At 45.2% G+C, this 26,434-nt stretch overlaps 1 protein-coding gene across 7 annotated transcripts in view; it reads right to left on the reverse strand.

Annotated features, from left to right (window-relative positions):
* Positions 1 to 26,434, reverse strand: part of SOX6 (SRY-box transcription factor 6) — a 481,651-nt gene that overhangs the window by 212,854 nt on the left and 242,363 nt on the right. For all 7 annotated transcript variants that reach the window (XM_075838210.1, XM_075838209.1, XM_075838211.1 and 4 more), the window contains exon 5: positions 21,044 to 21,254. In XM_075838210.1, the coding sequence (XP_075694325.1) occupies positions 21,044 to 21,254 (211 nt within the window). The remainder of the gene's footprint in view (positions 1 to 21,043; positions 21,255 to 26,434) is intronic.

The following is a 26,434-nucleotide window of genomic DNA, read 5'->3' on the forward strand; positions in this document are numbered from 1 at the left end:
CTCATCTGCTTCATGGGGCCCCTGAGTCTCAGGTTGGGCCCCCGAGATCTTAGAAAGAGGTTTGTTCTTAACACCAGAGACTGGAATAACGAGTTCTGCAAAGGGAGACGTCATTATCAATAGTAACCAGTGATCGCCACATGGGACCGGCACCATCATTTTAAAGGGCCGGTAACCCTCCCAGTTCTGAGCTTATAACAGTGCGGAAGACTTATAGGAGGATGATATCAGTTCCCTATATGGATGTAAAGGGCTCATCCCAGTTTGAAGTGGCTGATAACAGGAAACAAAAGATTAGATTCACCTGTCCTACATTCGTCCTCTCCCTGGCCTGAAATGTCTGATAACAGAGAACAGTAGATTGTATTCTCCCGGAGGGGACGGACCGCAGGTCAGTACAGAAGCTTTATGTGTTTTGGGGGTGAATAAAGTGCGCACTATTCCTCCAGTGATGACAGATCCATCGCTTGCTTGAGGTTTTCTGGAATATGACATCATGCTACATTGTAACGTCATCCAGCTGTGGTAGCTCCATGAAAACGGATTTCTGCAGGTATTGAGGTACAGGACGCAGCACGACCTCATCGTGTGTCCGATCGAAATAACCCAACGTTCTGCAGAATCTCAGGAATCGGCGTCGCGTCTCCATGAGTTCCCTGGCAGAGTAGAATGCGCAGCTCGTCCGCGTCCCCAAAGTCTCCGAGCTGGAAATTGTCATCTGGCAGAACAGCTGGTGAAAGGGATTCATGTCAGAACAAAGATATAAAGCTGAACATATGTCCGAGCCCGCGGTGCGGAGACACTGCACCATGGACCTGGCCGCGAGCTCGTGTACAGCTGCACCCGGCCACAACAAGGTCACCGCTAAGACGCGCTGAACGCACGGACGACGCTCACAGCGACTTCTCCAGAACAAACTCGCGGCTGGGAACCGGAAACAGGAAAAACGACAACAACATTGTAACATTTCATCAGCAACAACGGACGGAACTAAGTCAGAATAACGGAAATGATTCCGGAGAAATGTGAACGGATGAAAGATTGCGATGACTTCTCACTTCTTATCCAGGGGAAATGTAAAGCTGCGGACGGCGCCCGGGAACGCACATCACACACCGTGACCGCATAACCCCGCCCACTCCGGCTCCACCCCCTGCACTCTATATGGGGGCGCCCGGCGCCTATAGATTCTACAATACAGTCCAGACGCGTCGCCATCATGGAGGATGATGGGAGTTATAAATATTTCCCGGAATTAATGATGGAAACTTAATGACCTTGAAGGGAAAGCGCCGCGTAATTTACCGTCTGTGACGACCAGGAGACAAATGTACAAAGCGCCGGCGCCTGAAAGTGCTGAACACGCGACGAGATTATATCCAAATGTCAAAACCAAGAAACGAAGATCTGACGCCATTTCCACGCACTAAAGCCCTCGTCGCTGCGTTACACACGGAGACAAGTCCGGCCGCTGTGAGGGGAACGTCCAGCGCCAAATTTATCAAATTGTCAGCGTCTCGTCCCATGGACATGAAGCGTCGTCATTTATAAAGGAAAGTTCTGAACCTCTGACATGGGGGGTTATTAGGAGCCGCAGATGGAGTAGACTCGGATGTATATTACGCCCCTTCCTGCAGTAAATGATGGTGAAGTTGTTGAGCCGCAGGGGGGGGGGGGGGCCCGGACCCCTTGTCTAAGCTGGATACAATTGTAACAAACTCTCAGCTGTTAGAAGTGTTAGGGTATGTGCACACACACTAATTACGTCCGTAATTGACGGACGTATTTCGGCCGCAAGTCCCGGCCCGAACACAGTGCAGGGAGCCGGGCTCCTAGCATCATACTTATGTACGATGCTAGGAGTCCCTGCCTCGCTGCAGGACAACTGTCCCGTACTGTAATCATGTTTTCAGTACGTGACAGTGGTCCTGCAGCGAGGCAGGGACTCCTAGCATCGTACATAAGTATGATGCTAGGAGCCCGGCTCCCTGCACTGTGTTCGGTCCGGGACTTGCGGCCGAAATACGTCCGTCAATTACGGACGTAATTAGTGTGTGTGCACATACCCTTAGACTCTGGCTATAAATAAGAATGTTCCCATTAACTGAAAGCAAGCAGAGATCTTAAAATGCTGAACATAAAAGGGGTCATTTATTTTATACACCAGTCAGTCCTAACGTAAACAGCGCAGGAGTAAGTCGCTCCTAATTTATGAACAGTCGCGTTCCACGTAATAAATGAGTCCAATTGACTCCGGCTCCGGCCGCACGAGATTTGTGCGAGAATTGAACTTACTTTCCGGTGTAAATCAGCGCCGCTCCTTCCATTAAGCTCCTCCCATCTTCGTGAGCGTTGTAAATGCAGCAAAAGTTGCAATATTTATGTTTTGGTCGGTTTTTTTTTTGCAGCATTTGCAACGTTTTTACGCAGGAAACGGGTGCAGAACGCGTCATAAGTTCATTCAAAGTCTATCCGTAAATTGCAGAACTTTTCTGTATAAACAACAAATATGGCGCAAAGTCCAATGAGACCGGAGAATCGGCAGCTGCCGCTCACAGCAAAGAAATCATCGCCAATACTTGTTTATACAAATCCACATACCTGACGTTCCAGCAACCGCGCAGCTCAGGAAACACGAGAACAGGAGGGCGCGAATACGCAGCGTACAAGACCGGAGAAGTGGTACTGTGCAGTGTATATACAGGAGAAGTGGTACTGTGCAGTGTATATATACAGGAGGAGTGGTACTGTGCAGTGTATATATACAGGAGGAGTGGTACTGTGCAGTGTATATATACAGGAGGAGTGGTACTGTGCAGTGTATATACAGGAGAAGTGGTACTGTGCAGTATATATACAGGAGAAGTGGTACTGTGCAGTGTATATATACAGGAGAAGTGGTACTGTGCAGTGTATATATACAGGAGGAGTGGTACTGTGCAGTGTATATATACAGGAGGAGTGGTACTGTGCAGTGTATATACAGGAGAAGTGGTACTGTGCAGTGTATATATACAGGAGGAGTGGTACTGTGCAGTGTATATATACAGGAGTGGTACTGTGCAGTGTATATACAGGAGGAGTGGTACTGTGCAGTGTATATATACAGGAGAAGTGGTACCGTGCAGTGTCCATATATACAGGAGGAGTGGTACTGTGCAGTGTCCATATATACAGAAGTGGTACTGTGCAGTGTATATACAGGAGGAGTGGTACTGTGCAGTGTATATACAGGAGGAGTGGTACTGTGCAGTGTATATACAGGAGAAGTGGTACTGTGCAGTGTATATACAGGAGAAGTGGTACTGTGCAGTGTATATATACAGGAGAAGTGGTACTGTGCAGTGTATATATACAGGAGAAGTGGTACTGTGCAGTGTATATACAGGAGAAGTGGTACTGTGCAGTGTATATATACAGGAGAAGTGGTACTGTGCAGTATATATATACAGGAGAAGTGGTACTGTGCAGTGTATATACAGGAGAAGTGGTACTGTGCAGTGTATATATACAGGAGGAGTGGTACTGTGCAGTGTATATATACAGGAGGAGTGGTACTGTGCAGTATATATATACAGGAGGAGTGGTACTGTGCAGTGTATATATACAGGAGGAGTGGTACTGTGCAGTGTATATATACAGGAGGAGTGGTACTGTGCAGTGTATATATATACAAGAGAAGTGGTACTGTGCAGTGTATATATACAGGAGGAGTGGTACTGTGCAGTGTATATATACAAGAGAAGTGGTACTGTGCAGTGTATATATACAGGAGAAGTGATACTGTGCAGTGTATATATACAGGAGGAGTGGTACTGTGCAGTGTATATATACAGGAGGAGTGGTACTGTGCAGTGTATATATACAAGAGAAGTGGTACTGTGCAGTGTATATATACAGGAGAAGTGATACTGTGCAGTGTATATATACAGGAGGAGTGGTACTGTGCAGTGTATATATACAGGAGGAGTGGTACTGTGCAGTGTATATATACAGGAGAAGTGATACTGTGCAGTGTATATATACAGGAGAAGTGGTACTGTGCAGTGTATATATACAGGAGGAGTGGTACTGTGCAGTGTATATATACAAGAGAAGTGGTACTGTGCAGTGTATATATACAGGAGGAGTGGTACTGTGCAGTGTATATATACAAGAGAAGTGGTACTGTGCAGTGTATATATACAGGAGAAGTGATACTGTGCAGTGTATATATACAGGAGAAGTGGTACTGTGCAGTGTATATATACAGGAGGAGTGGTACTGTGCAGTGTATATACAGGAGAAGTGATACTGTGCAGTGTATATATACACAGGAGAAGTGGTACTGTGCAGTGTATATATACAGGAGGAGTGGTACTGTGCAGTGTATATATACAGGAGGAGTGATACTGTGCAGTGTATATATACAGGAGAAGTGGTACTGTGCAGTGTATATATACAGGAGAAGTGATACTGTGCAGTGTATATATACAGGAGAAGTGGTACTGTGCAGTGTATATATACAGGAGGAGTGGTACTGTGCAGTGTATATATACAGGAGGAGTGATACTGTGCAGTGTATATATACAGGAGAAGTGGTACTGTGCAGTGTATATATACAGGAGGAGTGGTACTGTGCAGTGTATATATACAGGAGTGGTACTGTGCAGTGTCCATATATACAGGAGGAGTGGTACTGTGCAGTATATATATATACAGGAGAAGTGGTACTGTGCAGTGTATATATACAGGAGAAGTGGTACTGTGCAGTGTATATACAGGAGAAGTGGTACTGTGCAGTGTATATATACAGGAGGAGTGGTACTGTGCAGTGTATATATACAGGAGGAGTGGTACTGTGCAGTGTATATATACAGGAGGAGTGGTACTGTGCAGTATATATATATACAGGAGGAGTGGTACTGTGCAGTGTATATATACAAGAGAAGTGGTACTGTGCAGTGTATATATACAGGAGAAGTGGTACTGTGCAGTGTATATATACAGGAGGAGTGGTACTGTGCAGTGTATATATACAGGAGGAGTGGTACTGTGCAGTGTATATATACAAGAGAAGTGGTACTGTGCAGTGTATATATACAGGAGGAGTGGTACTGTGCAGTGTATATATACAAGAGAAGTGGTACTGTGCAGTGTATATATACAGGAGAAGTGATACTGTGCAGTGTATATATACAGGAGGAGTGGTACTGTGCAGTGTATATATACAGGAGGAGTGGTACTGTGCAGTGTATATATACAAGAGAAGTGGTACTGTGCAGTGTATATATACAGGAGAAGTGATACTGTGCAGTGTATATATACAGGAGGAGTGGTACTGTGCAGTGTATATATACAGGAGGAGTGGTACTGTGCAGTGTATATATACAGGAGAAGTGATACTGTGCAGTGTATATATACAGGAGAAGTGGTACTGTGCAGTGTATATATACAGGAGGAGTGGTACTGTGCAGTGTATATATACAAGAGAAGTGGTACTGTGCAGTGTATATATACAGGAGGAGTGGTACTGTGCAGTGTATATATACAAGAGAAGTGGTACTGTGCAGTGTATATATACAGGAGAAGTGATACTGTGCAGTGTATATATACAGGAGAAGTGGTACTGTGCAGTGTATATATACAGGAGGAGTGGTACTGTGCAGTGTATATACAGGAGAAGTGATACTGTGCAGTGTATATATACACAGGAGAAGTGGTACTGTGCAGTGTATATATACAGGAGGAGTGGTACTGTGCAGTGTATATATACAGGAGGAGTGATACTGTGCAGTGTATATATACAGGAGAAGTGGTACTGTGCAGTGTATATATACAGGAGAAGTGATACTGTGCAGTGTATATATACAGGAGAAGTGGTACTGTGCAGTGTATATATACAGGAGGAGTGGTACTGTGCAGTGTATATATACAGGAGGAGTGATACTGTGCAGTGTATATATACAGGAGAAGTGGTACTGTGCAGTGTATATATACAGGAGGAGTGGTACTGTGCAGTGTATATATACAGGAGTGGTACTGTGCAGTGTCCATATATACAGGAGGAGTGGTACTGTGCAGTATATATATATACAGGAGAAGTGGTACTGTGCAGTGTATATATACAGGAGAAGTGGTACTGTGCAGTGTATATACAGGAGAAGTGGTACTGTGCAGTGTATATATACAGGAGGAGTGGTACTGTGCAGTGTATATATACAGGAGGAGTGGTACTGTGCAGTGTATATATACAGGAGGAGTGGTACTGTGCAGTATATATATATACAGGAGGAGTGGTACTGTGCAGTGTATATATACAAGAGAAGTGGTACTGTGCAGTGTATATATACAGGAGAAGTGGTACTGTGCAGTGTATATATACAGGAGGAGTGGTACTGTGCAGTGTATATATACAGGAGGAGTGGTACTGTGCAGTGTATATATACAAGAGAAGTGGTACTGTGCAGTGTATATATACAGGAGGAGTGGTACTGTGCAGTGTATATATACAAGAGAAGTGGTACTGTGCAGTGTATATATACAGGAGAAGTGATACTGTGCAGTGTATATATACAGGAGGAGTGGTACTGTGCAGTGTATATATACAGGAGGAGTGGTACTGTGCAGTGTATATATACAAGAGAAGTGGTACTGTGCAGTGTATATATACAGGAGAAGTGATACTGTGCAGTGTATATATACAGGAGGAGTGGTACTGTGCAGTGTATATATACAGGAGGAGTGGTACTGTGCAGTGTATATATACAGGAGAAGTGATACTGTGCAGTGTATATATACAGGAGAAGTGGTACTGTGCAGTGTATATATACAGGAGGAGTGGTACTGTGCAGTGTATATATACAAGAGAAGTGGTACTGTGCAGTGTATATATACAGGAGGAGTGGTACTGTGCAGTGTATATATACAAGAGAAGTGGTACTGTGCAGTGTATATATACAGGAGAAGTGATACTGTGCAGTGTATATATACAGGAGAAGTGGTACTGTGCAGTGTATATATACAGGAGGAGTGGTACTGTGCAGTGTATATACAGGAGAAGTGATACTGTGCAGTGTATATATACACAGGAGAAGTGGTACTGTGCAGTGTATATATACAGGAGGAGTGGTACTGTGCAGTGTATATATACAGGAGGAGTGATACTGTGCAGTGTATATATACAGGAGAAGTGGTACTGTGCAGTGTATATATACAGGAGAAGTGATACTGTGCAGTGTATATATACAGGAGAAGTGGTACTGTGCAGTGTATATATACAGGAGGAGTGGTACTGTGCAGTGTATATATACAGGAGGAGTGATACTGTGCAGTGTATATATACAGGAGAAGTGGTACTGTGCAGTGTATATATACAGGAGGAGTGGTACTGTGCAGTGTATATATACAGGAGTGGTACTGTGCAGTGTCCATATATACAGGAGGAGTGGTACTGTGCAGTATATATATATACAGGAGAAGTGGTACTGTGCAGTGTATATATACAGGAGAAGTGGTACTGTGCAGTGTATATACAGGAGAAGTGGTACTGTGCAGTGTATATATACAGGAGGAGTGGTACTGTGCAGTGTATATATACAGGAGGAGTGGTACTGTGCAGTGTATATATACAGGAGGAGTGGTACTGTGCAGTATATATATATACAGGAGGAGTGGTACTGTGCAGTGTATATATACAAGAGAAGTGGTACTGTGCAGTGTATATATACAGGAGAAGTGGTACTGTGCAGTGTATATATACAGGAGGAGTGGTACTGTGCAGTGTATATATACAGGAGGAGTGGTACTGTGCAGTGTATATATACAAGAGAAGTGGTACTGTGCAGTGTATATATACAGGAGAAGTGATACTGTGCAGTGTATATATACAGGAGGAGTGGTACTGTGCAGTGTATATATACAAGAGAAGTGGTACTGTGCAGTGTATATATACAGGAGGAGTGGTACTGTGCAGTGTATATATACAAGAGAAGTGGTACTGTGCAGTGTATATATACAGGAGAAGTGATACTGTGCAGTGTATATATACAGGAGAAGTGGTACTGTGCAGTGTATATATACAGGAGGATTGGTACTGTGCAGTGTATATATACAGGAGGAGTGATACTGTGCAGTGTATATATACAGGAGAAGTGGTACTGTGCAGTGTATATACAGGAGGAGTGGTACTGTGCAGTGTATATATACACAAGAGAAGTGATACTGTGCAGTGTATATATACAGGAGAAGTGGTACTGTGCAGTGCATATATACAGGAGAAGTGGTACTGTGCAGTGTATATACAGGAGTGGTACTGTGCAGTGTATATATACAAGAGAAGTGATACCGTGCAGTGTATATATACAGGAGGAGTGGTACTGTGCAGTGTATATATACAGGAGAAGTGGTACTGTGCAGTGTATATATACAGGAGAAGTGATACCGTGCAGTGTATATATACAGGAGGAGTGGTACTGTGCAGTGTATATATACAGGAGGAGTGGTACTGTGCAGTGTATATAGACAGGAGAAGTGGTACTGTGCAGTGTATATATACAGGAGAAGTGGTACTGTGCAGTGTATATAGACAGGAGGAGTGGTACTGTGCAGTGTATATATACAGGAGGAGTGGTACTGTGCAGTGTATATATACAGGAGGAGTGGTACTGTGCAGTGTATATATACAGGAGGAGTGGTACTGTGCAGTGTATATATACAGGAGGAGTGGTACTGTGCAGTGTATATATACAGGAGGAGTGGTACTGTGCAGTGTATATAGACAGGAGGAGTGGTACTGTGCAGTGTATATATATACAGGAGGAGTGGTACTGTGCAGTGTATATAGACAGGAGGAGTGGTACTGTGCAGTGTATATATACAGGAGGAGTGGTACTGTGCAGTGTATATATACAGGAGGAGTGGTACTGTGCAGTGTATATATACAGGAGGAGTGGTACTGTGCAGTGTATATATACAGGAGGAGTGGTACTGTGCAGTGTATATAGACAGGAGGAGTGGTACTGTGCAGTGTATATAGACAGGAGGAGTGGTACTGTGCAGTGTATATAGACAGGAGGAGTGGTACTGTGCAGTGTATATATACAGGAGAAGTGGTACTGTGCAGTATATATATACAGGAGAAGTGGTACTGTGCAGTGTATATACAGGAGAAGTGGTACTGTGCAGTGTATATATACAGGAGGAGTGGTACTGTGCAGTGTATATATACAGGAGGAGTGGTACTGTGCAGTGTATATATACAGGAGAAGTGGTACTGTGCAGTGTATATATATATATACAGAGTTAGAGCAGATACTTACGGCCATGAAGTATAATTGCGGGATCCTGTGGAATCCGGCGGAGGGATCAGATATCAGGCCATCGTTGCGTTATAGAGGACACGCGTGTAAATATTTACATTCCTCTCTTCACTATCTATACAGGCCGGATGCCTGGAATGTGTAGATTTGCTGGATAATCCCTCTGTGAGCTCTGCCTGTCAGGGCGGGGTATATGGAGATATTACAGGTAGCCCTCGTTAGCGCTGATTGGTGCCGGTCACAGATGACGGTCGTCTCATCCTCACAATCTCCTCCATGAAGACATAAAGTGGCATTTTCTGACATAAAACGAAGTAACGCAGAGATTGAGCTGCAGCAGATTCTAAACTCCAGTGTCATTTCTGCTGTGGACGGAGATCGGACGAGTTCCCGATTCCCCGAGATGAAATCCGACAGAAATGTTTGTGTTCCAGGTCGTCAGCAAATTCCGCAAGTCCAGAAAAAAAAACACATTATTGCCAACGTTTAAAATAAAAAAATATATCCTCACCTCCCCGGCGCTCCTGTAGTGACGCGTCCCCACTCCGCAGGCTGCTCTCGGTACACCCGGCCTCCAATGGTGACGTGTCGTGACAGTGTGTTACAGCGGCAGCCGTCAGATGTGATGAATGTGTACAGAGACCGGGCAGGGAGCGGGGACGTGTCGCCACAGGAGCGCCAGCGGAGGTGAGTATAGTCTATGACCCGCGTGGTCTACTGACGGATCCGCAGGGTGAGGACTCGGAACAACAGGTGTTTTAGGGAGTCGCTGTTCCTTCATTTATCACAGCAGGTGAAGAGTTAATCACCTTTCCATATAATAATAATAAGGGGTCTGGACAACGACTCCCAGCATTGTGTCTCATGGGCGGACCGGCCGGAGAGCAGCGGCGCCTGCCGTCAGGGGAGTGGAGTCAGCCGGATAATCTCAGTCTCAATATCTGGCGCTCAGTTAATAGCAGATATTCATTAGGAGCCGCGCGCCGTAATAAATTATAATCATTTCAAACAAGAATGAAATTAGCGGGTGCCGCGGAAAGAGCCGCTTTTGCCTTAAACACCCTGTAATTTAACTGTCACTTGCAGGAATCTCTCCCCAATCAGCGGCTCACGACAGTCTCATTTATTCATCGATGTTAAATTAATAAAAGGTGCGAATAATGGCGACAACATTCATCATTCCGGCTCATGGAGATTTAGTAAATTATAAGGCATCAAAATTGTACAAAAATGAACCGGCGACTATTCGGCTCCGATATAAATAAACGCTTCTCTTTTCTTTCATCCACTTTGTGCGCTGCGTTCAGGAGCAGGAAGGTGCGATGCTCTGCATATTCTAGACACAAATGATTTCACCTCCGTGTGTATCTGAAGTGACAGATCTGTCAGAATATGCTAAACATGCAGGTGACCGGCTCGTCAGCGGGGGAGGGGGTGACGCTGCACCGCAGATTATGGGAGTCCTGCGCTATACGGGGCGGCCGCAGGCTGGTCCCTGTGCGCAATCATAGCATGAAAAGATCTGCGAGTGTCTAATAGACGAGGGGGGGGGGGGGTTTCTTCTTCAATTTTCCATCATTTTCAAGATCTCTGCTTTTGGTCAGCGAATGGAAACATTCATTGCTTACATTCACAGGATGAAAATCTGTCCTGACCAAGCGCCTAGAAAAATGGCGTGACTGAGCGGAAGCATCGAATGCGCCAGATTTATTAAGAGCGCAGCATATTTTGGTGTAAAGTACAAGAGCCATAAAGTGGCGTCAGGAAGGGAAATGTCCAACATGTCTCGCGGGTCCCACCAAACGTATCAGACAGCGAGCGCCATTGTCATAAATCGGGCGCAGTTTCACGTCTGGTCTAACTTTACATTATTACCAGATCTCCCCCATTGTGCGAATTACATGACGGGTAACCGTTGCAGTGCGAGCGCCGTCGCTATAATTCAGGGGCCGGGCTGTGGGTCAAGATTCCCCCGTGAAACCTTTTAACCCCTTGGGGCCGGGATGGAATACACCAGTGGGGGCGGGGGCCATTAATAAGATGCTGAGGTTGAGTGAACTTTCCACATTGGTGCAGTGTACGTTCCGGATTAGTCGACAGGGAATGATCTCTGGCTCAGGGTCTTGGCCGCTGCTCTCCATTCAAGGGCCAAGTTCTCACTGTGGAGGCGACGCAGAGATTCTGCCCAGAAAGTAATCCAAGCGTTTTGTTTCACGGTCACACAATGATAAAACTACGTCAAAGAGGCCGTAAAACTTCAGCAAAGTCTGCGGGGTCCAGCGGCGTCTCCTCCAGCGAAGGGTAAACGCCAAATACATCAAGTGGAGAACATCATCATCATCCTCATCATCCAGGAGACGCAACAGTAGTCGCTCTCTCTTTCTCTTGCTCTTTCTCTTGCTCGCTTTCTTGCACGCTCTCTCTTGCTCTCTCTGGCTCGCTCTCTTGCATGCTCCCTTTCTCTCTCTCTCTTGCTCTCTCTCTTGCTCTCTCGCCCGCTCTCTTGCTCTTTATCTTGCTCACTACTCTCGCTTGCTCTCTTGCACGCTTTCTCTCTTACTCTCTCTTCCTCTCTCTCTCTCTCTTGCTCTTTCTCTCTCTCTCTCTTGCCCGCTCTCTTGCTCTTTCCCTTGCTCACTCTCGCTTTCTCTCTTGCTCTCTCTCTTTCTTTTGCTCGCTCTCTTGCACGCTCTCTTTCTCTCTCTTGCACGCTTTCTCTCTTACTCTCTCTCTCTCGCTCTTTCTCTTGCTCGCTTTCTTGCACGCTCTCTCTTTCTCTCTATTGCTCTCTCTGGCTCGCTCTCTTGCATGCTCCCTTTCTCTCTCTCTCTTGCTCTCTCGCCCGCTCTCTTGCTCTTTATCTTGCTCACTCTCGCTTGCTCTCTTGCACGCTCTCTCTCGCCCGCTCTCTTGCTCTTTCCCTTGCTCACTCTCGCTTGCTCTCTTACTCTCTCTCTTTCTTTTGCTCGCTCTCTTGCTCACTCTCGCTTGCTCTCTTGCACGCTCTCTTTCTCTCTCTCTTGCACGCTTTCTCTGTTACTCTCTCTCTCTCTCTCTTTCTTTTGCTCGCTCTCTTGCTCACTCTCGCTTGCTCTTGCACACTCTCTTTCTCTCTCTCTCTTACACGCTTTCTCTCTTACTCTCTCTTTCTCTCTCTCTCTCTTGCTCGCTCTCTCTCTTGCTCTCTCACCTGTCTCACAAGATGCACCGTCTTGCGGCCTCTTAGAGTAATGTGCGTTACGACCTCTGCAGAGATCTGTAGACAGACGGATTCTTGGCTCTTTTTGCTGAGGCTTGAGTGACACCTCTTTGGTTTTTCCCCTGAGCTGGGCTGCGGAGAGGAATCCATCCAGACACGATTCCCCGACCTCCCCGTGATCACCATTTATCAAGAACAAATATGGGTGAAACGTGAGCAGTAATGAGCGGTCGTAACAATGATCTCGCCACGTAAATGAGATAAATGGATCGTGAATACATAAAAAACGGCGCAGTCACAGGAAAGGTTGGCGACCGCGCTGCACTAATGTCCGCGATATATAACCTGCTGCACACGGACCCGTCCACCACAAATCTGCAGCTGTACCGGGAGCCAACATGGCCGCAGTTACGTGTCCTCTACGGTGTCACATCATGACATCCGGCCACAGGTTTTGGTTACAACCTACGAGAAAATGTTGTCTATATACAGCCGGTTACTGGAAGACGCCTTAATTGTGGAGTCTTGTGGTTGGAGCGATGTCATTCTGTGTCGATGATCTGATAAGTTTAACGGCAGGTTCACATCCCGAATTTCTACCCACAGGAGACTTTTTACTTCTCACCTTCCCAGGATCCAAAATCACTTGTACAATGCAAAGTGTGAACCTTACAAAGCATCGAAACGCAGCAGGTGCGGCCCCATAACCGGTGACGGTCCGAAAACAGCAGCCACAGGTGGCCAGAGGGGCGCATGACTAGATAATAAATGGCAGTTACATTGTGACCGGTGAAGAAGCGGCGATCCATTATTTATTACCCTGAAAGGCTTTTTCTAGAAAGTGTGATCTCTTTTGTCAGGCTCTGGCCAGATGCCCAACGAGAGCGGCTCGGATAAGACGTATTTAATGCGTGCCCACAGGACGGCATGAGGCTTGATTGGCAGGGAGCAGAGGGCGCCTTTTGATGGTGCGATGTAACAAGCCGTTCCAGCTCCTGTCTGTTCGGGGCGATGCTTCCACATTACCTATTCAGACACACTGCGGCCGCTGCTTTACGATTTGGCTCTGGTTTGGCTCAGTGGGGGCCGCGCTACAGACGAGGACGCTGATGAAATAAAAAAATGTGCTTCTCGTCCCAGACAAGCCGGTTGTGTGAATGAAGATTGGGCACGGTGACCTGGATGCCATTAGTGGAGGATCTAGAGGCGGGAGGCGAGTGATGTGCGGCCAGATTATGGCGATTCACAATCTGACAAGTGAAATATGGATCAGCGGAGCCTGTGACGCGGGGCCAGGAACGAGCGGTGACATATCAGAGCTTCATCCCCCGCCCCCCGGGACCCCAAAACATGTAAGTGCTTCAATGGAAAAGGAAACTTTGAAAACGAACTCAGGGAAAAAGTTGCTATAGAATCTCAATAAAAGTCCTGGACACAACGAGCCCAGAACCAGAACCAGAACCGCTGCAACGTCCATCATCGATCGCCACGCTGGAGATGTCCCGCTCATAACTTCCTCCAGTGCTCCGGAGCCTCCACAGAAAACACGACCGATGGATATGAAACGACAGGATCCTAAATCAGGACTCGTCTCCGGTGTCCAGACCCGGCCGTTATTACAGCTCCGCTCCATTATCAGTGACTCCACCTTCACTGCATTGTCTATTGAGGTCTGAGGTAGTCTGAATCCGGGGGTCAGGAAACTGCTGCACATAGGGGAGGGGCCTAGACACGGGGGAGGGGCCTGGAGAAAAGATTTTAGAAGATGAGTCGGGATAATGAGGGTGATGGAGGGCGACATTTCTGACATCACTGGTTCATTAACGCACAGAAAATAAATATTATGTATAAATCCAACAATATGAGGGGCGCGCCGACCGCACTGCGCCATTGTTACGCTTTATTCTTCGATTTACAAGATGCTGTAACAATGGCGCATTGATCACGTACATATTGGACATGCTGCAGAGTTTTCCACCACGAATGTTGCAGAAAATCTTTGACGAATCCGCATCAATATCCGAAACAGAAACGGAAGCTGCGTACAGAACACCTGCAGCGCGCTATCAAGTCTGCGCTGATTTTTCCCGCTATTTGTGGACGGGATTTTAGAGCCTGTGTCGTCCTGTAAACTGCTGCGGACTTTGTGCGGAATCCGTCCTGTAAATTCCCCCTCATTAGCGGCGCACTCCGGCGTCTTTTTTAGCATGCATTAAATCATTGTACTTAGGTGCTGACATTTTGCGTCCTGGAGACGGAGCAGAAAATAATACATTTGCCGTGTTCGGTGAATAAGTCGCGGACGCGTCGTTCTCCTTACTTACAGCCGGACACGGTCTAATGGCGCTTTTACAGGTAAGGTTACCATTCAGCCTAATGCAGTGCCCTCTGTGCTACGAGTCCATTTTCATTCATTACCACGGTCAAAAGCACTTAAGGCACTTTCAGACCCCGTTGGCGAACAGCGGGGACGGCGCGGGAAGTGAAGACAAATAACACTGAAGTTCATCACTGGGGAAATCTCCGCTTCCTCTCCTAAACAACCGGACAATTCTCCTGCGTAAGAAACCTCCAAATTTCAAGCGTCTCCAGCAGAAAACGAGCGTCTTAACTGTTTCCTTACTGGAGAGCAGCCGGGAGTCTGACCCGAGGAGTTCAGGGGATGTCGTGGATCTCAATCTTAGTAAATAGATGATAAATAACCAGCAAGATCCATACATTTTATATCTTGCTGCATTACAGATCCAATTGGCCAATGAGCGAGCGTTTGATTGTTCATCGGTGGATCACTAACCTTGTTACACAGGGCAATGATTGCAGATGAACATTCATACAAACGCTCGTACGCCCGATTATTGGCCAAAGTAAAGGGCCTTGACTATCCAACCTCACCTAGTCTATCAGCAGTATAATAGAGCGGTCATTATCTCCCCTGCCCGCTAATGATAATGAGATGACTCTGCTGATCCTGTGCCAGTATATACAGCAAAGCTGACAAGTGAGCGACAGAGAACAGGAAATGTCAGTTTATTGTGACACTCTAGTGGCCAGTGTGAAAACTGCAATATTTTACGATTTTTTCTTTTACACGGAAGGTCACATATGATACATTCCCTTTGAGATGGGGTCCTGAATCTTGTATCATCCAGCATCTGGAGCATTGGTGATACATCCCCTGGTCCCATATCATCGTATAACTGCAGATTCGCTCCTTGGGCCTTCGGATGGTTAAAGCACGTCACCCAGATTTACCAGAACCAGACAAAATGAAAGTACAATTTTTCACGGCTTTCTCGTGATCGTCGTGTGATGAAAAGTTGAACAAGTTTCTAATAGACTTTGAGGGCAGTTTATTAATAGTGTTTTATTTGCCAGTCTTAATCTGAAGAGCGCTGGAGTAACATGCGCCTAATAAATAAACACGCTGTAAATTAGGCGCATTTACGGACGACTGTGCACTACGAGCTGGAATAGATTTGCGCTATAATTTCCCCCAGTTTCCATTACCCAGCCTTTCCACTAAGCCCTGCCCGCTATTACGGAAAGTCTCGTGAGGGGTGTAAATGACCCAAAAATTTATATTTTTGTGCAACTTGTGACTTCTGAAGCCTCTACCTACGACTGGTGTAGAAAAAATAACAAATCCCCCCCTCCCTTTGTGTTTCAATCTCTCATCATTTTTAAGATCTGCTTGTTGTCAGTGACTGGGTGACATTCCCGTCCTGACCTAAAACTTTTCACTGACAAGATGCAGAGATATTTAACATGGTACGAAAAAGAGAAAGTTGCAGAACTTTTCATTAAGCAACGATTCCGGGACGGGGCCAGTAACCACCTGAGGACGGCTGTGGGGATTATGTACCAGGGGGGGCCGCGCTCTTCTTATATAGAGGGTTGTTCGTGCCGCTCGGTGGTGGGTTCGATCCGCCAGCGTCCCCCGTTCTTCTCTGCTGCTCAAATGATATCTCATCTTCTGCCGGAGTCTCAGCACTTAAGGGGTTTATGATACATGGAGATTGCGGCGCCAGATGACACGTCGTTCCAGCTTTTAATGCCAACTGTTCCATGAACTTGCACTGGCATCTTCTCTGAAGGGAATCGCTAGTCGACCCGCACAATTAGACATGAGATGAGCGCGGGGCTGGCAGCTACTTGGCACAGACGTCGCTTCATGGAAGACGGACAGAAGTGTCAGCGAGAAGTCCACAGGGCCGTGCGGGGAGAGTCACACAGCGCCGACCTCTGTCTCCTTTGTTCTGCGTGCTCAGGTCTACACTCTCGTCCGCAGCCGTTTTTCTTGTGCGTTCTGAGCCGCGTGATATTCGGAGGGAAGTTGCGTCGTTTTATTTATTTATTATTTATCGTTTTGGTTATTGTTTCCGACCAAACAAAAACAAGAAACTTCCAAATATCATTTAGCAGCGCGGCGTCCACCGCACGAGGGGGAGAAGAAACAGGGTCAGATCTCAGAAATGTCAGAAGGAAATGTTATCGATCAGATTCATCAAAGAGACTTCTCTCCGGATACCGATCGCCTTTTACAGGGAGGACGAGTCAAAGAAGAAAGGAGATCGCCTGATGAAACACCGCAATGGCTTCACAACTATGTGGGGGGTGGCACTGATGTAGCAGAGCTGAACCTGTCACGTTGCGGCTGCACTCCATTTACTGAGCAGAGTTGTCGCTTTCCCTTCAGTAAATCCTCGCTCATTCTTCATATTAGAGCTGTTATTTGATGCTCCACCCGGACCCCCTGGGGGTCCCCTAAAGTCAAGCTCCGTCTTAACAGTCAAGTGAATTGACATTACAATGAATTCCTTTATTCCGACCATTCTTACTATTCGCCATGTCTGAACGCGGTCTAATGTGGAAGCAGCGAGGAGACTCCTCTGATTATTGAAGTGCTATATTTTGGGTTCCTGTTCTTTCCTATGACCTTCCAATAATCCAGAATATTTGATAATCTAGCGCTTCCAGGATCCATTGTTTCCGGATTAAAGGGCTTCATCTATTAAACAGCAATTCTGTGATATAAAACATCTGCGGCGGAGACATCGGACGTGTTCAGAGTCTTGACGACGCCCCGTGGACTCGGCATTTTTCCGCGGTGCCGCTCACAGTTTGGAGATTTCCGTTTCTCTGTTTCGCCTCCTGCACACACGGTTTTTGTCTAATGCTTTATACTGCAGAGTGTTCCGTTTTGGTGGCGTTTTTTATTTAGTGTCATTTTGTACATGGGGTTCATCTACAGAGACGCCCATGAAAAAAGCGAAAAGCCGTATCCAGAGCGCGTCGTGACAAAAACGCCACAAACCAGAACGCTGCGTATGAAGTGTTTTATATATTTCACTATAGACTTTAAAATAATACTTGGTCGCAGCGTTTTTCATCTCACATAACGCAGTGAAAAACGCCAACGAAAGATGCAGCAAAACGCTGAGTGTGAATTACGCCTTGTGCTCTTGGACCCTCTGTGATTCCCCTGCAGCGCTCACGTGTACACGACCGCCGTCCATGCTCTCCATGACCACGACCAATAAAGTAAAAAACACCCCTAATGTCACTTAAAGGGGAACAGCGGACAGAGCGGTGGACAGAACCGCCGGTTACCACGGCATAAACCGCGCAATCTCCGGGATGACGGTGTAAGCGCCGGATCAGCCAGACGTCTCCCACAACGCCGTATTTATAGACCCGCCACCTCTTCATGCATCAGGCGGTTTCCAATGTTCCAGAATAAAGGTCGTCCGCTCTGAGGCCGCCGGATTATCCAGTCCCACAACTCAATATTAGTTTGAATTTCATTTTTCATTGGTGCCGGTTGATTCCCAGAGATGGAAATGAGATTTTAATTCCCAGTAATGATGTCAATCTGTTATCTGTGTGATGGAGACGTTATGTATGGACGTGCGGGCGGCTCTAGGTGCTCCTCAGCCTGTGTGGGGAGTTACAGCGGCTCAGGCGTTCTTATTAAACAGCTGCACATTATGCCGGGACACCTCTCTGCCTCCGACAAACAGACGGGCCGCAGTAGCAGCAGCACTTCACCACTTAAACTGCAGCAACAACCAGATTTCAGCAGCTGCGGCAAAGTCTCCGAGGCACCAACCTGTTGACCCTCTCAATTGCAGATCCTCAATTCGAGTTCTCATTAGCCGGTTTATTCTCATGACCTCAGGGACCTTCCTGTTTCTTTCAATATGTGGGTTAAATATATTTGCTGCTCATAAACCCTCATTACTTTGCACCAGAACGTTTCATCTCGAAGCTTCCAGGCCGCCAAAGGGCAAACAAATAGTCCGATTTCTATGGGAAGGAGAGTGTAATACAAGTGACCCCTGTGCCCGGGTTATAGGACCCCTTACACAACGTCCAATCCAGGCACTGACTATGACATAGACTGCGGTACACTGATCCATACTGGAAGCCAGAAGACCCAAACATGAATGACAACCCAACCACCATAACTATCTCCATCCACCACTGCCGCCCACATCTACCACTGCCGCCCACCACTGCCGCCCACGTCTACCACTGCCACCCACCACTGCCACCCACATCTACCACTGCCGCCCACATCTACCACTGCTGCCCACCACTGCCGCCCACGTCTACCACTGCCACCCACATCTACCACTGCCACCCACATCTACCACTGCCACCCACCACTGCCACCCACATCTACCACTGCCGCCCACCAATGCCGCCCACATCTACCACTGCCGTCAACCACTGCCGCCCACGTCTACCACTGCCGCCCACATCTACCACTGCCACCCACCACTGCTGCCCACATCTACCACTGCCGCCCACATCTACCACTGCTGCCCACCACTGCCGCCCACGTCTACCACTGCCACCCACATCTACCACTGCCACCCACATCTACCACTGCCACCCACCACTGCCACCCACATCTACCACTGCCGCCCACCAATGCCGCCCACATCTACCACTGCCGTCAACCACTGCCGCCCACGTCTACCACTGCCGCCCACATCTACCACTGCCACCCACCACTGCTGCCCACATCTACCACTGCCGCCCACATCTACCACTGCCGCCCACCACTGCCGACCACATCTACCACTGCCACCCAGATCTACCACTGCCGCCCACATCTACCACTGCCGCCCACGTCTACCACTAATCTCTATATCTACCACTGCCAACAATATATCACAGCCGTCTATGTCTCACATTATCTTTCATGCCTGCCATTGACTTTCATGCCTACAACTGCTTTAGTTTACCATTCCCTAACCTACCGACCACTGTACACTGATGCCCAATTACATACCCCATTTGACACTGCTTACCTACACTACTTCTGCCCGATATTACTGCTTACCCATCTACCACAGCCCACACTGACTATTGCCTTCTCATCTGCACCTACTATACTGTTCATCTACCCCTGCCCACCCCATTTACTGCTACTCACCCCACCATTGCTTGCTCCATTTAGCACATCTTACCCCACTGTATTTGCCATCAGGTCACATCTCAGGTGTTTGGTCAGATATTCTGCGCTGAATCTCCCGGCTGTTTTATGTGCTCTACAAAGAGGCCTCACAGCTCGGCAGACACACAGGAACGTTTCATACAAGATGCGGGGGTCTCTAACAAAACCTAATGTTCTGCTGAGAAGAATTGCTGAAGGTTCCCCACCAGGTTATTATCAGTCAGAGGCTATAAAATGATTAGAACGGGTCTGTTTGATGTAATCCGGAAATTAATGTCCTGTGAATTACGGGACATTGAGAAGCGTCCGTCCGCTGAAGGAGAATACGAATAATTGATTGTCGCCGTCCAATCAAGAGAATTGACTTAACAACAGAGGAGACCTTAACAGAACGGACAGAAGAGAATGTAACGCAACGTGACAACGCAACGAGCCAATCTGAGCCCTTTACTGTGAACTAAAAATCCTTCCTGACAGCCGGCATCTGGTCAGTATCACACTCCAAGTATCATTGTTAGAACTTTAATGGGACTATTTTTTTATTTCAGCAACAGAAAATTGCTAAAGGCACAAAATACTATTCATGCAGCATTGGCGCGCCTCAAGTGCCAAGATACGGAGCCATGCCAATGTCCAACATATTAATCCAGCTGTTGTTATCTGATCTACGGCTCATAAAGAAGCGTTTGTCAAGGGTTAACTGTGTTTGGTATTGTACAGCTGCTCCGAGGCTGTACAGATCAGCAACGTATTTCAGGTCTTCAGTGCGGCCCGCGAGACGGCGGTCGTAGAAAGTAAAAAAAAAAGAAAGAAATTCACAAACAAACATCTCAATTCATATAGTCAAGTGTGTGCCCAGATACCCCCGAGTCTCCAATTATATGCCCCAGCCCCAGGATGGAAAGTCAAGCCATGCCAATGGAACAGATATCATTTATCGCGTATTTCCAACAGCCGTCGCCATAGTAACACGCCGAGAATTCTTTTCCAGCTATTGACAATTAAGTACTTCTCAGCCTCTCCATATCCCACTCGTTTCCCGCAGGCTACAGAACCCTCAGAAGAACACGATGCACTCACCGTCCTGCTCCGTCTTCGTCATCTCTTCCAGTTTCTTCTGTTTCAGAGTGTCCACCACATCGGCCAGGCTTCCCTTGCGACGTTCAGGAGTCCCAAAGTTAACACTGTTCATAAGATCGCTGCGGTCGCGAGCCCCTTCGTCGGGCTTGTGTGGTGAGGTAGACGTAGATCGGAAGGAATAGAGGGAACGTAATTTATTGCTGTCCAGGTCCTGTGGAAAGAAACATCCGAGTCAAAACCAAGAAATGCCACAAATGATAAAGAACTATAAACCTAAAGAAGAACATGAAGGGACCTCTCTAAACCGTCCCTGCGAGGGGGAAATAATCTCCTCCGCACATTCTACTTCCTGTCAGTCTCTTGGAGGGCTCCGCAGGGGCGGGACACTTACTGTCTCAGACTTCTCATAGGGAGGAATTTGTCTATTTCGTTTATTGACTTTCTTTCAGCTTTGATATAATAGTTATGTAGGTTCAATGAACTCCCATAAAGAACCCCAAGATCTCGTCACAAAATATAGAGGGGCACATTTATAAACCGGTTGCGGGATGTATACTTGGAGAGTGGATGGTGCAGTAATGCACGCCATGTTTATAAAGACTTCTTTTTTTTTTACATGGATTTTTTTGTAGTCGTCGGGCCGTGGTGTCACTTTTCTTTGAGAAAACCATCGCTGCACCACAAAACGTGAATAAAGCCTAAACGGCCGACTAAGCATTTCCCTATAACAATCGGAGACTTCATTCATTTTGCGGCTGGATCATTCAGATAATTTTTGAGATAATAATCTTTACCTAAATCCCCCTCCAACTCCGGCTCCTCACATAATGCAAAAAACACCAAACACAAAGAAAAACTTCTTCAACTTTGTATCTACAAATCTACAACTTCTTCTCCTTTTAATCCAATCAAACTGAATGACTATTGTATGAAATCATCGTCATCATCATCACCGTCAACATCATCATCGCCATAGTCATCACTATCATTACCATCATCATCACTATAATTACCATTGTCACCATCACTATAATTACCATTGTCACCATCACCATCACTATCATTACCATCGTCACCATCACTATCATTACCATCACCATCGTCACCATCACGATCACTATCATTATCATTACCATCGTCATCACTATCATTACCATCATCACTATAATTACCATTGTCACCATCACCATCATTACCATCGTCACCATCACCATCACTATCATTACCATCGTCACCATCACCATCATTACCATCGTCACCATCACCATCACTATCATTACCATCGTCACCATCACCATCATTACCATCGTCACCATCACCATCACTATCATTACCATCGTCACCATCACCATCACTATCATTATCATTACCATCGTCATCACTATCATTACCATCATCATCATCACTATAATTACCATTGTCACCATCACCATCACTATCATTACCATCGTCACCATCACTATCATTACCATCACCATCGTCACCATCATGATCACTATCATTATCATTACCATCGTCATAACTATCATTACCATCATCATCACTATAATTACCATTATCATCATCACTATTATTACCATCATCATCACTATTATTACAATTGTCACCATCACCATCATTACCATCGTCATCACCATCACTATCATTACCATCATCATCACCATCATTACCATCGTCATCATCACTATCACTATCATTACCATCGTCATCATCACCATCACCATCATTACCATCACCATCACTATCATTACCATCGTCACCATCACCATCACTATCATTACCATCATTATCATCACCATCACCATCATTACCATTACCATCATCACCATCACTATCATTACCATCGTCACCATCACTATCATTATCATCGTCATCATCACCATCACTATCATTACCATCGTCACCATCACTATCATTACCATCGTCACCATCACTATCATTACCATTGTCATCATCACCATCACTATCATTACCATCGTCATCATCACCATCACTATCATTACCATTGTCATCATCACCATCACTATCATTACTATCACTATCATTACCATCACTATCATTACTATCACTATCATTACCATCACTATCATTACCATCACTATCATTACCATCACTATCATTACCATCGTCATCACTATCATTACCATCGTCACCATCACCATCATTACCATCACCATCATTACCATCGTCACAGTCACCATAACTATCATTACCATCGTCATCATCACCATCACTATCATTACCATCGTCACCATCACCATAATTACCATCGTCACATTCACCATCACTATCATTACCATCGTCACCATCACCATCACTATCATTACCATCGTTATCACTATCATTACCATCATCATCACTATAATTACCATTGTCACCATCACTATCATTACCATCGTCATCACCATCACTATCATTACCATCGTCACCATCACCATCATTACCATCGTCACCGTCACCATCATTACCATCGTCACCATCACCATTACTATCATTACCATCACCATCACTATCATTACCATCGTCATCACTATCATTACCATCATCATCACTATAATTACCATTGTCACCATCACTATCATTATCATCGTCATCACTATAATTACCATCATCATCATCACTATCATCATCACTATCATTACCATCACCATCATTACCATCGTCACCATCACCATCACTATCATTACCATCATCATCACTATCATTACCATCACCATCATTACCATCGTCACCATCACCATCACTATCATTACCATCACCATCACTATCATTACCATCGTCTCGTCACCATCACCATCATTACCATCGTCATCATCACCATCACCATCATTACCATCGTCACTATCACTATCATCACTATCATTACCATCGTCATCATCACCATCACTATCATTACCATAGTCAACACTATCATTATTATCATCATCACTATAATTACCATCATCATCACTATAATTACCATCATCATCATCATCACTATCATTACCATCATCATCACTATCATTACCATAGTCACCATAACCATCACTATCATTACCATCACCATCACTATCATTACCATTGTCATCATCACCATCACTATCATTACCATTGTCACCATCACGATCATTACCATTGTCACCATCACCATCACTATCATTACCATCGTCATCATCACCATCACTACCATCATCATCACTATCATTACCATCATCATCATCACTATAATTACCATCATCACTATCATTACCATCATCACCATCATTACCATCGTCATCACTATCATTACCATCGTCATCACTATCATTACCATCATTATCATTACTATCATCATCACTATCATTACCATCACCATCATTACCATCGTCACCATCACCATCACTATCATTACCATCAGCATCACTATCATTACCATCGTCTCGTCACCATCACCATCATTACCATCGTCATCATCACCATCATTACCATCGTCACTATCATTACCATCACTATCATTACCATCGTCATCATCACCATCACTATCATTACCATCGTGAACACTATCATTATTATCATCATCACTATAATTACCATCATCATCATCACTATCATTACCATCATCATCATCACTATAATTACCATTGTCACCATCACCATCACTATCATTACCATCACCATCACTATCATAACCATCGTCACCATCACTATCATCATCACCATCACTATCATTACCATCGTCACTATCACTATCATTACCATCACCATCACTATCATTATCATCGTCATCATCACCATCACTATCATTACCATCATCATCATCACCATCACTATCATTACCATCACTATCATTACCATCACCATCATTACCATCACTATCACTATCATTACCATCGTCATCATCAGCATCGCTACCATCACTATCATTACAATCATCATCACTATAATTACCATCATCATCATCACTATCATTACCATCATCATCACTATAATTACCATCATCATCATCATCACTATCATTACCATCATCATCACTATAATTACCATTGTCACCATAACCATCACTATCATTACCATCGTCACCATCACCATCACTATAATTACCATCGTCATCATCACCATCACTATCATTACCATCACCATCACTATCATTACCATCGTCACCATCACCATCACTATCATTACCATCGTCATCATCACCATTACTATTGTCACCATCACTATCATTACCATCACCATCACTATCATTACCATCGCCACCATCACCATTACTATCATTACCATCACCATCATTACCATCACCATCACTATCATTACCATCGTCATCATCACCATCGCCACCATCACTATCATTACCATCATCATCACTATAATTACCATCATCACCATCATCATCATCACTATCATTACCATCATCATCACTATAATTACCATCATCATTATCACTATCATTACCATCATCACTATAATTACCATTGTCACCATAACCATCACTATCATTACCATCACCATCACCTTCACTATCATTACCATCGTCACCATCACTATCCTTACCATCGTCATCATCACCATCACTATCATTACCATCACCATCACTATAATTACCATCGTCACCATTACCATCACTATCATTACCATCGTCATCATCACCATTACTATCGCCACCATCACTATCATTACCATCACCATCATTACCATCATCATCACTATCATTACCATCGTCAACACTATCATTATTATTATCATCATCACTATAATTACCATCATCATCATCACTATCATTACCATCATCATCATCACTATAATTACCATTGTCACCATCACCATCACTATCATTACCATCGTCACCATCACTATCATTACCATCGTCATGATCACCATCACTATCATTACCATCGTCACCATCACTATCATTACCATCACCATCACTATCATTACCATCGTCACCATCACCATCACTACCATCGTCATCATTACCATCGCCACCATCACCATCATTACCATCGTCATCACTATCATTACCATCATCATCACTATAATTACTATCATAATCATCATCATCACTATCATCATCACTATCATTACCATCATCACTATAATTACCATTGCCACCTTCACCATCACTATCATTACCATCACCATCACCTTCACTATCTTTACCATCGTCACCATCACCATTTTTACCATCGTCATCATCACCATCACTATCATTACCATCGTCATCATCACCATCACTATCATTACCATCGTCATCATCACCATCACTATCATTACCATCACTATCATTACCATCGTCATCATCACCATCACTATCATTACCATCATCACCATTACTATCTTTACCATCGCCTCCATCACCATCACTATCATTACCATCACCATCATTACCATCACCATCACTATTATTACCATCGTCATCATCACCATCGCCACCAT

The sequence above is a fragment of the Rhinoderma darwinii genome, chromosome 9, assembly GCF_050947455.1.
Source record: "Rhinoderma darwinii isolate aRhiDar2 chromosome 9, aRhiDar2.hap1, whole genome shotgun sequence".
Lineage (NCBI taxonomy): Eukaryota > Metazoa > Chordata > Amphibia > Anura > Rhinodermatidae > Rhinoderma > Rhinoderma darwinii.